The 13,270-nt window shown below is 43.1% G+C and overlaps 1 protein-coding gene across 2 annotated transcripts in view; it reads left to right on the top strand.

Moving 5' to 3' along the window:
- ANKUB1 (ankyrin repeat and ubiquitin domain containing 1) overlaps positions 1 to 13,270 on the top strand; it is a 31,372-nt gene that overhangs the window by 2,014 nt on the left and 16,088 nt on the right. The window contains exons 2-4 of one of the 2 annotated variants that reach the window (XM_084847271.1): positions 6,146 to 6,314; positions 10,872 to 11,015; positions 11,582 to 11,798. In XM_084847271.1, the coding sequence (XP_084703397.1) occupies positions 6,225 to 6,314; positions 10,872 to 11,015; positions 11,582 to 11,798 (451 nt within the window). In that variant the 5' untranslated portion in view covers positions 6,146 to 6,224. The remainder of the gene's footprint in view (positions 1 to 6,145; positions 6,315 to 10,871; positions 11,016 to 11,581; positions 11,799 to 13,270) is intronic. The other variant, XM_084847272.1, reaches the window with a different exon arrangement.

The raw sequence follows: 13,270 nt of genomic DNA, 5'->3' as shown, positions 1-13,270 counted from the left end.
AGTTAAACCCTCCTCCTCATTGCAGTGCTGCTGTTGAAGATTGCTGTGATGGGGAGGAGGCTTTAACCTTGCTCCCATCCCAGGGAAAGGGGCACACTCCTGGCTTGCCATTTTTCAGCACTGGGCTCCCACCAGCCCACCGAACAACAGTTTGGCCAGCTGGCAGGAGCCTGCTTCTCCAGGAAAAAACGATGCACAGGCATGAACCATCACACAACCTCTTTCCCTGCAGCATTGGGTTCCCATTTTATCCCATCATCTCATTATTTGAAGGCTGTAATACCCAATGGGCTATTACAATAAATGAAAATGGGGGGGGGAATAAATGAAAACGGGGGGGGGGCAATAAATGAAAACTAACTGTATTAACTGATGTGGGGAAATTTTGGAGAATGTATAATATCCTAATAGTTTCATGCAGGGATCTAAGACTTCTTTTAGTCGGAGGAACAAATTCAATTTTGGAGAATCTCGGGGAGGGGGCGCATTCCAGTGGTGGGTGGGAACAAAGGCAAAAGGGGGTGGGCCAAAATATCAAACGTACCAGCATATTTTAGCTTAAAGTCCTTATTACCAGTAACAAAGCCTTAAAAGAAACATTTCAGCCTTTTTGAATGGGGGAAAACACACAAAAGCTGGGACATCACCAAACGATCAGAGAAGGTGAAAGTGGGGACCATCTGATCAAGTAGGGAGGGAGACGTGGCCACCTGAGGAACCCCAGAGGGCTGGGCTGGGACCCCAGGAGAGCCTGAGGTGCCACACCCCTGCTGTAAAGTTCCTGTATTATACACAGGAAATGTTAGACTGATGTTTTTATGTATTTATTATATTTTTATCCCGCTCCTCAGCCAAAAAAGGCTCCCAGAGCAGCTTACAATCAACGAACAAAGAAGACAGTCCCACCCGCAGGCTTACAATCTAGAAAAGACAGAACACACAAGGAAAAGGCAATGGGGAGGGGAGAAAAAAGAATTAGGTAGACTGTCAGCAAGGCTGGTGGGATGGCCCTGTTCCCCCCTCTCATCTCCCAAGGGAGGGGCAGTCCAATTGGAGCAGGCCCTGATGTTCCCTTTCCCAGCTCCCTCGCTCTTTCTTCTTCCCCACAGGACCATGGATATCAACCGGGGGGGGGGGAGTCCAACTGGAGCAGGCCTTGATGGTCCCTTTGCCTGCTCCCTTGCTCCTTCTTTTGGATTGGAACTAGAGGTTTTATTCCACTCAGAATGGTACCACAGGAGGAAAGTAGGGGAGGTGATTTTCTCTGATCCCCCTGTCCCTTGCAGCCCCCAGCAGCACCTCCCCCACTGTTTCCGGAGGGTCCCCCAACCCTCCATGGCAGAAGAGGGATAGAAAGGGAAAGAAAAATACTCTGGGTGAATGACTGGCTATGAAGGTGGTGCTGACGAGAGAGATTTGGATTCTGGGACCACGGGCTATACTTCCTGGAAGATGGACTGTTGGCAAGGGACAGGATGCTCTGACTTGGATTCCTGCATTGAGCAGGGGGTTGGACTCGATGGTCTTATAGGCCCCTTCCAACCCTACTATTCTATGATTCTATGTTTGGTAGGAGCTGCAGGAATTGGTAAGAATCACCTCCTCTTCTGTGCTGTGGGAAAGAACCATCGCTCAGTGGTAACGCATGTGCCTTCCATGCACAAGTTTCCAGTCTCAATCCCTGGCATCTCCAGGTAGGGCTGGGAAAGTCCATTGACTGAAACCCTCGAGAGCCACTGCCATTTAGGGCGCAATGCTATGCATGTTTAGAAAGAAAAGAGTCCTGCAACTTCCAGCGTTCCCCAGCACTGTTTTTTTCCTCTAAATGTATATAGGATTGCACCTTCAGGGCGTAATCCTATGGGGATAGGCGGCCACCTATCCAATGCAGGGCAGGAGAAGCTTGGAGGGGATCATTCCCTCTGTGCTTCTCCTGCCCTGCATTTGCGGCTAGACAAATGGCTGGATCCAACATAATATGTTCTCTTTTTCAGAAGCTTCTGCTTCTACAACAAATACATATATAATAAAGGCAGATATGAAGTAGGATCCAGGCAGATGGCTAATCCAATGGTAGTGTTAAATATAACATCAGTTATTACAAAAGATTATTGTAAGATCATAGAAATACCTTTGTTGCCATGCCAAGGACTTTCCAAAGACATTCCGTCTAATAGACGTTACTAAGGAAGCAGAACGAATGTGACTAGTCTCTCTTTAAATAATCAGAATTGTTCAAAGATTAGAATTAATCCAGATATTTTATTAGCTTTTACTCCTTTTAATAGAGTTGGTTTACACATCATCAGATGACAGAACATGATAACTATTTGCCCAACTGAAATGCAATTCAGATTTTTATAACTTATGTAATACTGATAAAAATGCTAAGAAGTTTATTTGCAGGGAAAACCAAACACTTTGAGCACACGCAGCCTAATCCCTCAGATTGGTGTGTATCTTCAAATGACAAAAATCACAAATATTAGTAAAAAGCAATAATAATAATTTTTATTAGCACCAACTAAAGTATTTTTATTAACACCAACTAAAATGTCATAAACAGTGAGCAAGCTTTTGAATTTCCTAGCACAAAAACAACCAGGCCCTGTCATAACTTCTTCAAAAATATATTAACTCCATATGAGTCATTCAAACATATCCTGAGTAAATAGCTGGCTAGTCGCTTGCCAGTGTTGTTACACTCCTGTTTTGGAATGGAAGAATCACAAGATGGTTCCCTGATGGAATCCACTATTCCAACTAATCTTTTTGTTGCTAGTAAAATTATTGAAAAAATAAAGGACATTATGGACCTCTGGCTCTGTTTTGCAGAACTCCAAGGTTCTGAAGTAAGGCATCCACCACAAGCATAATACTGGGAGGATATTATGGCTCTAAAGCTGGGAGCGAGGTTTACAGTGGCTAAGTGGTTAAGACGCTGAACTGCAGACTGGAAGGTCGGCAGGTCAGCAGTTCGAGACCCAAGTACTGCGTGACGGAGTGAGCTCCCATCTTCAGTCCCAGCTTCTGCCAACCTAGCAGTTCGAAAGCAAGAAATTGCAAGTAGATAAATAGGTACCGCCTCGGCAGGAAAGGTAACAGCGCTCCGTGCACCTCGGTGTTCAGTCATGCCGGCCACATGACCACAGAAGCATCTTCGGACAGCGCTGGCTCTTCGGCTTAGAAACGGGGATGAGCACCACACCCTAGAGTCGGACACGACTGGTTGGGGACACCTTTACCTTTTTACTTTAAAGCTGGGAGCAGGTGACAAAGGCATGGCTCTTACATATTTTACTTTACCATTCCTAGATCAGCCTTCCCCAACCTGGTGCCCTCCGGGTGTGTTGGACTGGCTGGGGGATGCTGACTGTTGAGAATAAAACTGCCAACATCATACTGCCCCTATACAAATGTATGGTGTGACCACACTTGGAATACTGTGTACAGTTCGGGTCACCACACCTAAAAAAAGATATTGTAGAGCTGGAAAGGTGCAGAAAAGGGCAACTAAAATGATCAAGGGGCTGGAGCATCTTCACTATGAGAGAAGGTTACAACAGCTGGGATCATTTAGCTTGGAAAAAAGGCAAGTAAGGGAAGACATGATAGAGGTCTACAAAATTATGCATGGTGTGGAGAATGTGGATAGGGGGACATTTCTCTCCCTCTCTCAAAATACTAGAACCCATGGTCATCCTATGAAGCTGATTGGTGGGAGATTCAGGACAGATAAAAGGACATACTTCTTCACACAGCGCATAGTTAAACTATGGAATTGGCTACCACAGGAAGTAGTGATGGCCACCAGTTTGGATGGCTTTAAAAGGGGGTTAGACAAATTCCTGGAAGAAAAAGTTATCTATATTGGACAGAATCGATTTTGACCCAACAAACAGAATATTATGCTTGAATATGTAAGATCTCCATTCAATCCCAGAAACAGCAAAACAGTGCAGTTGTTGAGGGGGAAGCAATATTCCCTTGTCCTCAGTTTCCCATCAGTAAAAATAGCAATCAATTTCTTTACTTGGTTGCACATCAAGTTCTTGTATATGTTGAATCATGGTTTTTTTAATTAAAAAAGTCAGTTTTACTAATATTTCTAGTGTAGTATTCCCAAGATAATACTGCTCCTTACTCCAGCAGACATTTGTAGAATTACAACAAATACATTCACAATTAGGGTTGCTGTTTTAATCAACAATTAAATTGCTATTTTACTTTAATTAATGAGTATTATTGATTCCAATACACCTTTCACCTTTCTGATGATATCTTGTGTAATCAGTACCAGGAGAGTGTATCTACAATTGCAGCCTTACAGCACAATCCTGTACACATTTGCGTTCAGTGCAGTTTAATCCTAGGTGTTTAAAATTGCAGCCTCAATCTGCTTCCAATTTGTTCTGACTGCACTTTCATTCTCTTGTGCATTCCCTGTGTCTTTCTGTTTTACTTTTTTATTTTATGTCATACTGAATGAGAGCTGACTCAACACCGCTATGTTCATTATGATGACCGCAACTCCAAACCTGGGATTAAGCAAATTGCTGACAAGACAACAGTGTCCAGGCGTTCACTTTAGAGGTTCTAGCTAGCTTACTATTGCAGTAATTTTTAGCAGCAAGAATATTTTAAGATACAGGCAAGAAGTTTTGCTGTGTTAGGTTGTTGCATCAAAAACAGTATCTAGTGGCACCTTTAAGGGTATCAGATTATTGTGGCATAAATGATATATTAAGAATTTCAAATATTGTAAACAGTCATTGTACTTATATTGTCTGCATTTAAGATTTTCACACAATTGGCATAGGCTGTACCTAAACCTCTTGCATTTCATGATAATTTGGGCGCACCAGTTACCTTGTCTTTCTTTCTTTCTCTCTCTCTCTCTCAATCTCTCCCACCCACTTACTTGATTGTGTGTATCAGGTATATCCCGTGTTTGATCACTGTGTTACGTTTGATGTCACTGGATGTTACATCCTTTTCTTATAAATGTAAAATTCAATAAAATATATTAAAAGAAAAAGAAGATTATAACACTTCACACATCTGATTGTGGTCTTTAGTCCATAGAAGCTTATGCCACAGTGGTCTTTGAGGTGCCACTAGATTCTTGCTGGTTCAAGACACAGGAAAACCATACCTCTCCCAAGGCGAAAGTGTCTGTGAACATCTCTACACTAGCCTAAAATCCTACGGGGCTTTCTGCTTCCGTTTTAAATGCAGGATCACAACAACTCCCTTCTTCATGTGCTTCCTTCCCCCCCCTTCTCCCTGTATCTGAGTCTTCCATTATCTTTCTTTGATCTCTCACCTCTTCTTGCCGCTTTTACTCTTTTCGCTTTTACTCTTTTCGCAGAGGAAACTGAAATGGAACACAATGGGGTAATTTGATAGCTCATTATCTGCGATCTATTGAAAAATGGAACAAAGGGCATTTAGTGCAGGAGACACCTTGAATGATCATGGTGTCATATAAACAGCCCGCAAACATCCATGAAGGAGCAATCTCAATCTCAGGATAAAAGTTCAGTGTGAAGGAGCCATATGAAACCGTGTATATTAAATGCTTATTCGGTATCTTTTATACCCAGTTATCTTATTGGATATCGATGCTCTCAAGCTATTGGCCTGTCTGAGTTTTGCAAAAAGCACAGTTTGGCTTCTGATCTAAACTGGCGAGGCTGACCGTGTTAACAGGCTTATAAAGTTGTTATGGTAACATGAGTGCTGAGATTAGATTTATTTACAGGAAGTTTAAAGACTGCCATAAGCAATAAAATAAACATCATTCATTTCTGTCATGGCTCTCTGTGGTTTGATAAGTGCCTGTTGAGCAAACACAACTGGTGTGATTGCCTTGGAACATGCATGCACATGCTGAGAGCTTGTTCACACTTGCCTCGATCGATACGTGGTTTGCTGGTTTAATTAAGTTTGTTAGTTAGAGAAGGGGACATTTTTCCTATTCAACTCAGCCTGGGAAACAAAATCTGCTCATTGTTTCTTGGGCTCTCTGCGCTTCCTGCTTCAGCCAAGATTTTCCAGGCAGCCTCTTGCTTTGGAGGAAAAATGTCTGCACTGAGGTTGGATATTTACAGTATCCTCAGAATTGCTTTTCTTTGACCTCCAGTGTGGATATAAGATTTGCATACCATGTGGCCTGATAAAGCAAAAAGACGTTTGAGGAGTTTTGAACAGCATTTTTCAAAATGAGAATTTTTGTCGCCTTTGAAGGACTTTGTGAATCATTTGACATTTCATCGGAAAATACAGTGAAAGATATAAAGCTGATGATAAAGGTATGATCTTGGCCCTTAGTGAAATGTCTTCATTCTCTATCATCTTGGTTTTCAGTCCATGTGAAAATCTGAATAAGATAATATTCATTGTCAAAATTAAGGGAAGTCATGAAGGAGAATCTTTCACCTATGCTGGGGCTTTTTATAAAATAAGGAGCTCAGTTTTAATTGAAACTCCGTTACTGTATTTCATTTTAAGCTTCTTGTTTAATTTTATATTATCAGCTTATATCAGACTACAGTTGCCCTGGGTTTCTTTTTAATTCATCTGATTAGGCTTCTTTTTCCTATCTGGAAAATCAGCCTCAATAAGCAATTTCAAATCTGCTTTAACAAGAGACAATGAGTTTGTTTTGTTTGGGTGAGAGAAGTTGAGAAAAAAACCTAAATAACTTAAGAACTCAGTTGTGTTTGAGGTTCAACTGCCTTCTTTTACTTACAGTATGCCAAAGAGAAAGTTTAAATTTGAGTACAATGATTTGTTTATTTTTCATACACTGCATTACAATTTTTGATACACTACCACCAAACTCAGGGTGCTTCCAAACAAGGCTTTTAATGTGCAATCATTCATTACGCATTTGTGGAATTTTACCAGGGGTCCAGATGACATTGTCATGCCCTGGTAACCCTCCTGGGTTTTCCCACTGCTTCTTCTATCTCTTTTCTTACTGCAGAAAATCTGTTAAAGAAGGAAAGATGGAATAGCTGCACAGTGCCTTTTAATTGTAAGCGCTAGGAGCTCCCTCTCTAGAAGCACCCCTATAGCCAATAATATTGAGGGGGTGTAGAATAAATGCTGGAGGGCATTATAAAACAATATGAAACAGCAAAAACCCAAGTACAAAAAATCCAATATATTTACGGTTATTTAAATTTCCAACCGCTCAGTCCTATGCATATTTACTCCACGGTATGCTCCACTGAATTCAAAGGGGCTTATTGCCCACCAAGGAAATAAAGTGAGATTTTAAACAAGAAATCAAGTCATTAACAACACCATGACAGAGCCTGGTCCTGAGCTACACTGTACAGAGGCAATGGAGCCCAAGGTCTGGTCCTACATGTTCTTCCAGTGCCAGTGCAATGGGACATCTCACTCCCTTTCTGTAGTAGTGGGAGCTGGCCCTGCCTCCTGCACCAAAGCAGCAAGGCATTGGTATTGCTGCAGCAGCGTTGTTGCCAAATGTCTAAGTGACCCAGGAGCATTGTCCATGGAACTTGGGGGATGGAGAGTTCAGGATCCACAGAAGCCATTGAGTTCAATTATAATCAGCTTTCCTATATGGAAGCAAATGGGGCTCAGCTGCCCATTTTATGTCTCACAGGATGCTCAGCTATCTCTCACAGGATGCTGCTTGCACCATCACATCTAAACAAGGTAGGGGTGTGGGGGAGGAATTGGTGACCTAATAGGTAGAGCAATGGACTTGGGTGTGGATCTACATGTCCTGTCTCTCGCAAGGTTTGTAAACCATAACCTGTTCCATTAGGTTTAGCCAACTCCTAGCCATATAGACCCGACTGTCTAAAACCTTTGTATAATTCTGGAACAGCAACATAGTGCTCCCTGCAAACCCCATGGGCACCCACCAAGTCCCCTGCCCCTCCCAATTTTGTCTTTGAAATTGTCAACATTTTTTAACACTTAAAACATCTTTGTTTTCTTTTTAACCTTGGCTGGAAAGGCGAGCTCCAGCTTTGTTGCAGCCACCCCACCCTCTTCCCTTCCCCTGGAGGTCTGGTTTTTGGCATGACCAGGCAGGCAAAACTGTTTTAAAAACAAAGAAAGAATTGGGACTCTGCTGCTGCTATAATAAACTTGGCCGGGGGTGGGGGAAGCAGGAAGCATCCTGGGGGAGAACCAGCAACAGGGGGTGTTTGCCTGGGGTTGCGTGTGTTTTGGGGAAGCAGTTTTGCTTCTCTCTGTACGTTTGTTTTGAGTGGGGCGTGGAGTGGTTTTGTTTCTCTGTGTGTATCTTGGGGGGGGGGGGTCCCTCGGCTTCCCCAGTTTTCCTTCTGTGAAATTGGGATTGTGTCATTGTGTTGTTCTTTGTGGGGGCAAATATGTGGTTTGTTGTGTCAGGGGCTTAAACCACCTTCTGCCTTGTACTTCGTTTCTTGGAGAAAGGACTTGTCTTTGTGCTTCATCAGTTTGACTTCTTAGTTTCCATTGTGTAAAATGAGTTGTTTGATGTGTTATGTGGGGTGTTACTTGGGGCCCAACCCCTGCCTCATACTCAACTTATTTGCCCTTTCTGACTAGGCAGACCTGAAAAATGTTAGAGACCTCTGTTGTAACATTTACCAGTAAGGTTAAGGTGGGCCTTAACCTTACTAGGCCAAAGCCACTATCCAGCATATTTAGCTTAAATTGTGCCTAATTCTGTGCTGGATTGTGACGATGATGGTTAGGATCATAGGATGCTGATTTATACCAGACAGACCACTGGTCCATCTAGCTCAATATTGCCTACACTGGCCCCATTAATTAACCCACGATTTGCCATGCTGCATTCCGCCACCATTTTGCATATACAACCTACAATGAAGTCAACTCAACTAACTGTAGGTTAACTATGGGGTGTTTAACCCATGATTAACCTATAGTGTCCAAGTTCAGCTATCATATAGCAACCTCCGATTGAACTGGTTGGAGGTTGCATATGCAAAATATGCAACATGCCTGGCATGCACCATGACAAAACATGTCTTAAATAACCCACAATTTGTTGCCGTTACTGTCAAGGGCTCCTTGGAGGCCTCTCTCAGTCTAATCCAGTAGCCAAGTCCAGACACAGACAAAGGAATTCCTTTCAAAGCTTTATTCTTCCTTTACAACTTAACAACTATACCGATTGCAACTAGATCTGAGCAGCACAGTACCTATGCCCTAAGTTGGAACAGTTGGTCCCCGTTTGAAAGGGAATTACTGGCAGACCCCTGAACTTAAGAACTAGGGAGAGTCCCTCCCCTTTTCCCTTGGATCCTCTGGGCGCAGCCGTTGTTTGCGCGCCAACCTGGCACTACGCCTCCTTTCCGCGCCCTCCATCTGGCGCCGTTCTCTGCGTCTGTGTCGCGCGTCCACCAAGTCTGCTATCTGTGCTTGGTCACTCCCTGGACTGCTAAGTAAACTAGGAATGCTGGTGGTAGGAATCTCCGTCAGCTGTTGGTCCTGGGAAAGAGGAGTGCGTTCCTCTCCCAGGAGCGACTGCTCTTCCTCAGAATCAGAACTACTCTGGGATTCTATGGGCTCAGTGTCCACCCTGACAGTTACGTGCAAACCACATCACTGACTGGCAACAGCTTTTTAGGGATTCAGACAGGAGTCTTCTCCAGACCTACCTGGAGATCTCAGGGATTGAAGTTGGAAGCTTCTACATGCAAGGCATATACTCTTCCACTAAGCTATGTCCCTTCACCGTGGTTCTCTCGATAGTGGTTATTGATCTGAATGCTAACTGGATATTTATCCTGGATGTTAGTACTTCCTGCTGCAATGATCACCATACCACAACTGCTTTTTGAGGCAGGGCACTTGTATCAATCTATCTGGTTGATAGGGTTCTGCCACCACCTCCTCTTTCTCTTGAACTCTGGTCAGGAAGGATAGTCTGGAGCTCCAAATTATCAGCCTAGTAGAAGTAGTGACCAGGTAGAACCCCCTCACCCCATCACTGCTTTCCTCTTATCTCCCCTTAGGTATAAATATGTAGGTGAATCCACGTGGCTATGTAGGTGGGAAGAGGAGCCTGTCTTGGGATTGTCAGAAATTCATACTCAAACCTCCAGTCCAGATGAAAGATGTCTATTAAAGGACTATATGAGATAAAAAGGGAAAGCGAATCAGTACTATACCAAGAACAAACATTAAAAGCTTACTAATCTACGCTAAATTCTTGGAAGTAAAATACTCAAAATGCAGGTGTAACCTGCAGAGTTGCAACACACACACATTGGGGCTATTCACGTGACAAGACAGCACACCACGGGTTATTTAACCCATAGTGAGACTGCAGTGCATACAGCCACCATTTTGAATATGCAAACCCTGCTCAGGGGTTGTCGTGTTATGTGAACCTGGTGAACATATGTTATGCAAGGGTTGAACAACCCATGGTCTGTTTTAGGGTTATGTGAGGGTTGTTTAACCCTCACTTAGCCTACATTCGCCAGGTTCACCAGACAACCCCGATGGGTATTAAGATATGCAACATGGTGCCTGTAGGCACCATGACTCATTGTGGGTTAAACACAAAGGTCAGCTGTAGCGCTGGTCTGCCCCTTGCCTTGGGCAAAACATACAGGTTCCTGAGGAGGCATAGAGCAGCAGAGAGATGGTTTTGGCTGTCTCTGACAGACTTGATACATTAACAGGGTTCCTATTTTGTGGATCTTGAAGTCTGAGGAAAGAGATTTCTGTCCCCCTTGGATATTCCAAGTGGGCTAGAGATGCCAAGTATTCCGGTGAAGAATAGCCATAGCTTTTAAAAAATAGACATTGAAGGGCAACTCAGTGTTTTCACTGCTATTTCTAAAATAATTTTTCCCCTTAAGGATTATTTTCATGTTCCTCTCTCTGAAGACAAGCAAGGCAGGAGATATTTGGAGCTGATGTATGCAGGAGCAGTGTTAAAGGACAGCTGGATACTTGCCGATGTGGGCATATCGGTTTCTTCCACAATTAAATGTGTTGTTAAGGTAAAGTACAATTTATTTTTAAAAAGCAAGGCTGCCTAATTAGCACAGACATTCTCTGTGTGTGCTGTTTTCCTGTCTTAATTATAGGTCTTGTCCTAGTATCACTTCACAGTCATCAAAAGCATCTTACCTTCGAATGGGATGTCAGGTAACCTTCAGATAATTACAGCAAAAGGGTATTAAGGCAGCTTTCTCCAACCTGGCATTCTCCAGATGTGTTGGACTACAACTCCTATCACTCCGACCCAGCAGGCCATGACTAGGCTGGGTGAGGAGGATGGGGGGTTGTTGTCTGGCCAGGTCTAGGAAGGCTGTGTTAAGACAATGAGAATTAAATCCTTAGCCTTGCATTGATTTGTAAGGAGCTTTTAATGATTTTAAGAATCTGTTTTAAAGGATAAGTTCCAATATTCTTTATTTTGTAATATTCCATATAACTTGTTATTCTACAGATGCCCCCCCCCCCCCAATATGTAAGGCCAGAATTCCACATAGATTATATAGGTACAATTTTATGCGGATATTACCACTGGAGTATCAATGTCATTTTTGCGTTTTCTTTCCAGGAAGAAGACAAACCAATTTTCTATGTATACAATGCCGTCACTCATGAAAAAGTGCCCATAATGGGAAGAATTTATCTTCTTGCATCAAAGGTTTCCCAGCTAAAAACCCTGGTAACCCTGAAGTGTGGCTTCCCAAACAGTATTTATTGTCTCAGGACTCCAGAGGGCAGGGAGATGTACGACTGCAATACCTTGAGCGATTATCAGTTAGATATAGGTATAAGACTGTTTGCATATTTTATCTACTCTTAGGTGATAACATAGACCTCCAATCCTTTCTAGAACCATTTGCATTTAAGGCTCCAATCCTATACCCACCTATGGGAAAAGCCCCAATGAATGCAGTGGAACTTACCTCTAAGTAGACGTGTATAGGAAATGGTTATGACTTTTACTCAAGGTAGCACTCCAAAATACGAAATGGCTTTTGTGTTAGTCAGCACCATATTTTGCTATATTATTAGACCTTTACCACAGTTCAGTTCTAACTTCTGAATATTTCAGAACATTAAGACAAATTCAGCTGATAAAAAGCGAGTAAAGTTTAACTTTCTGAAAGATGTATTTAGTCAGATAATTCAGCTATTGTTCAGAGATACCGCTGATGCAATTTGCATTGCAAAGAAAAATGCACCCCACCACGTGTAGAAGGCAACCTAAGAATAGCTTGGGGAATTACTGAGACACCTCCCGCCCACAAAAGGATTTAAATGTAAACATCTTTGACATACACTTCTGTTGTCATGCCTGTGTTGGAGAAATGCAGAATAAATCAAGTCACAGATTAAGGGCTCTTCTAGACAGAGTTTTTAATGTGCTATTGGCTTGCCTTGTTAGCAGGATTTTTTGGACTGCCCCCATGATGCAGTTAGTCTCCTGCAGTTGTCCAGTGACAGGCTGTGTTTTCCCCCATCTTTTCCTGGATTTTCTCATACCAGGGAAAATTTGTTAATTGTTTTCTAGTGTGGCATGATCTCCCAAAACCCATTGGTGTGGCTGCCTGTTTTCTGGAGCTTGTGGTGTGGCTGTATTACGTAAGGTGATGTTGTTGGGGACGTATTTTCATGGTTTCAGGCTGGCCAGACATCCACATTTCTCCTTCACCCAGGAAGCCAATCACAGCCTCCCTACTGCTGCTCTTTCTTTTGTCCCTTCCCCAAACACACGTGCCCCTGTTTTTAGCAACAAAATAAAGGGTGGAGTGTGAGTGAGGCAATTAGTAATATTTGTACTTGGTTGTGGGGTTGTTGTTGCTGTTGTTTCAGCTTCTCCATAATTGCACAACTGAGCAATTCTGAAAGTCCAAAAGTTCATGGCTGTGCTTTTACTCCTGTGTAAGCACACATGACCCCTTCATGGATCACTGCCTTGTTGTGGCGAAGGGGCTTGCGTAACTCAGTGAAGCCATAAGCTATGCCGTGCAGGGCCACCCAAGACGGACAGGTCATGGCAGAGAGTTCTGACAAAATGTGGTCCACTGGAGAAGGAAATGGCAACCCACTCCAGTATTCTTGCCAAGAAAACCCCATGGAATGTATGACAAGGCTAAAAGATATGATGCCAGAAGATGAGCCCCTCAGGTCGGAAGGTGTCCAATATACTACTGGGGAAGAGCAGAGGGTATTTCCAAGGAGCGCCAGAAAGAGTGAAGCAGCTGGGCCAAAGCCGAAAGGACACTCAGCTGTGGAT

The sequence above is a fragment of the Heloderma suspectum genome, chromosome 3 (genome assembly GCF_057233095.1).
Source record: "Heloderma suspectum isolate Gila_16-S chromosome 3, 16-S_ref, whole genome shotgun sequence".
NCBI lineage: Eukaryota > Metazoa > Chordata > Lepidosauria > Squamata > Helodermatidae > Heloderma > Heloderma suspectum.
The sequence above is the reverse complement of the archived record's forward strand: the minus strand, read 5'-3'. Positions and strand labels throughout refer to the sequence as shown.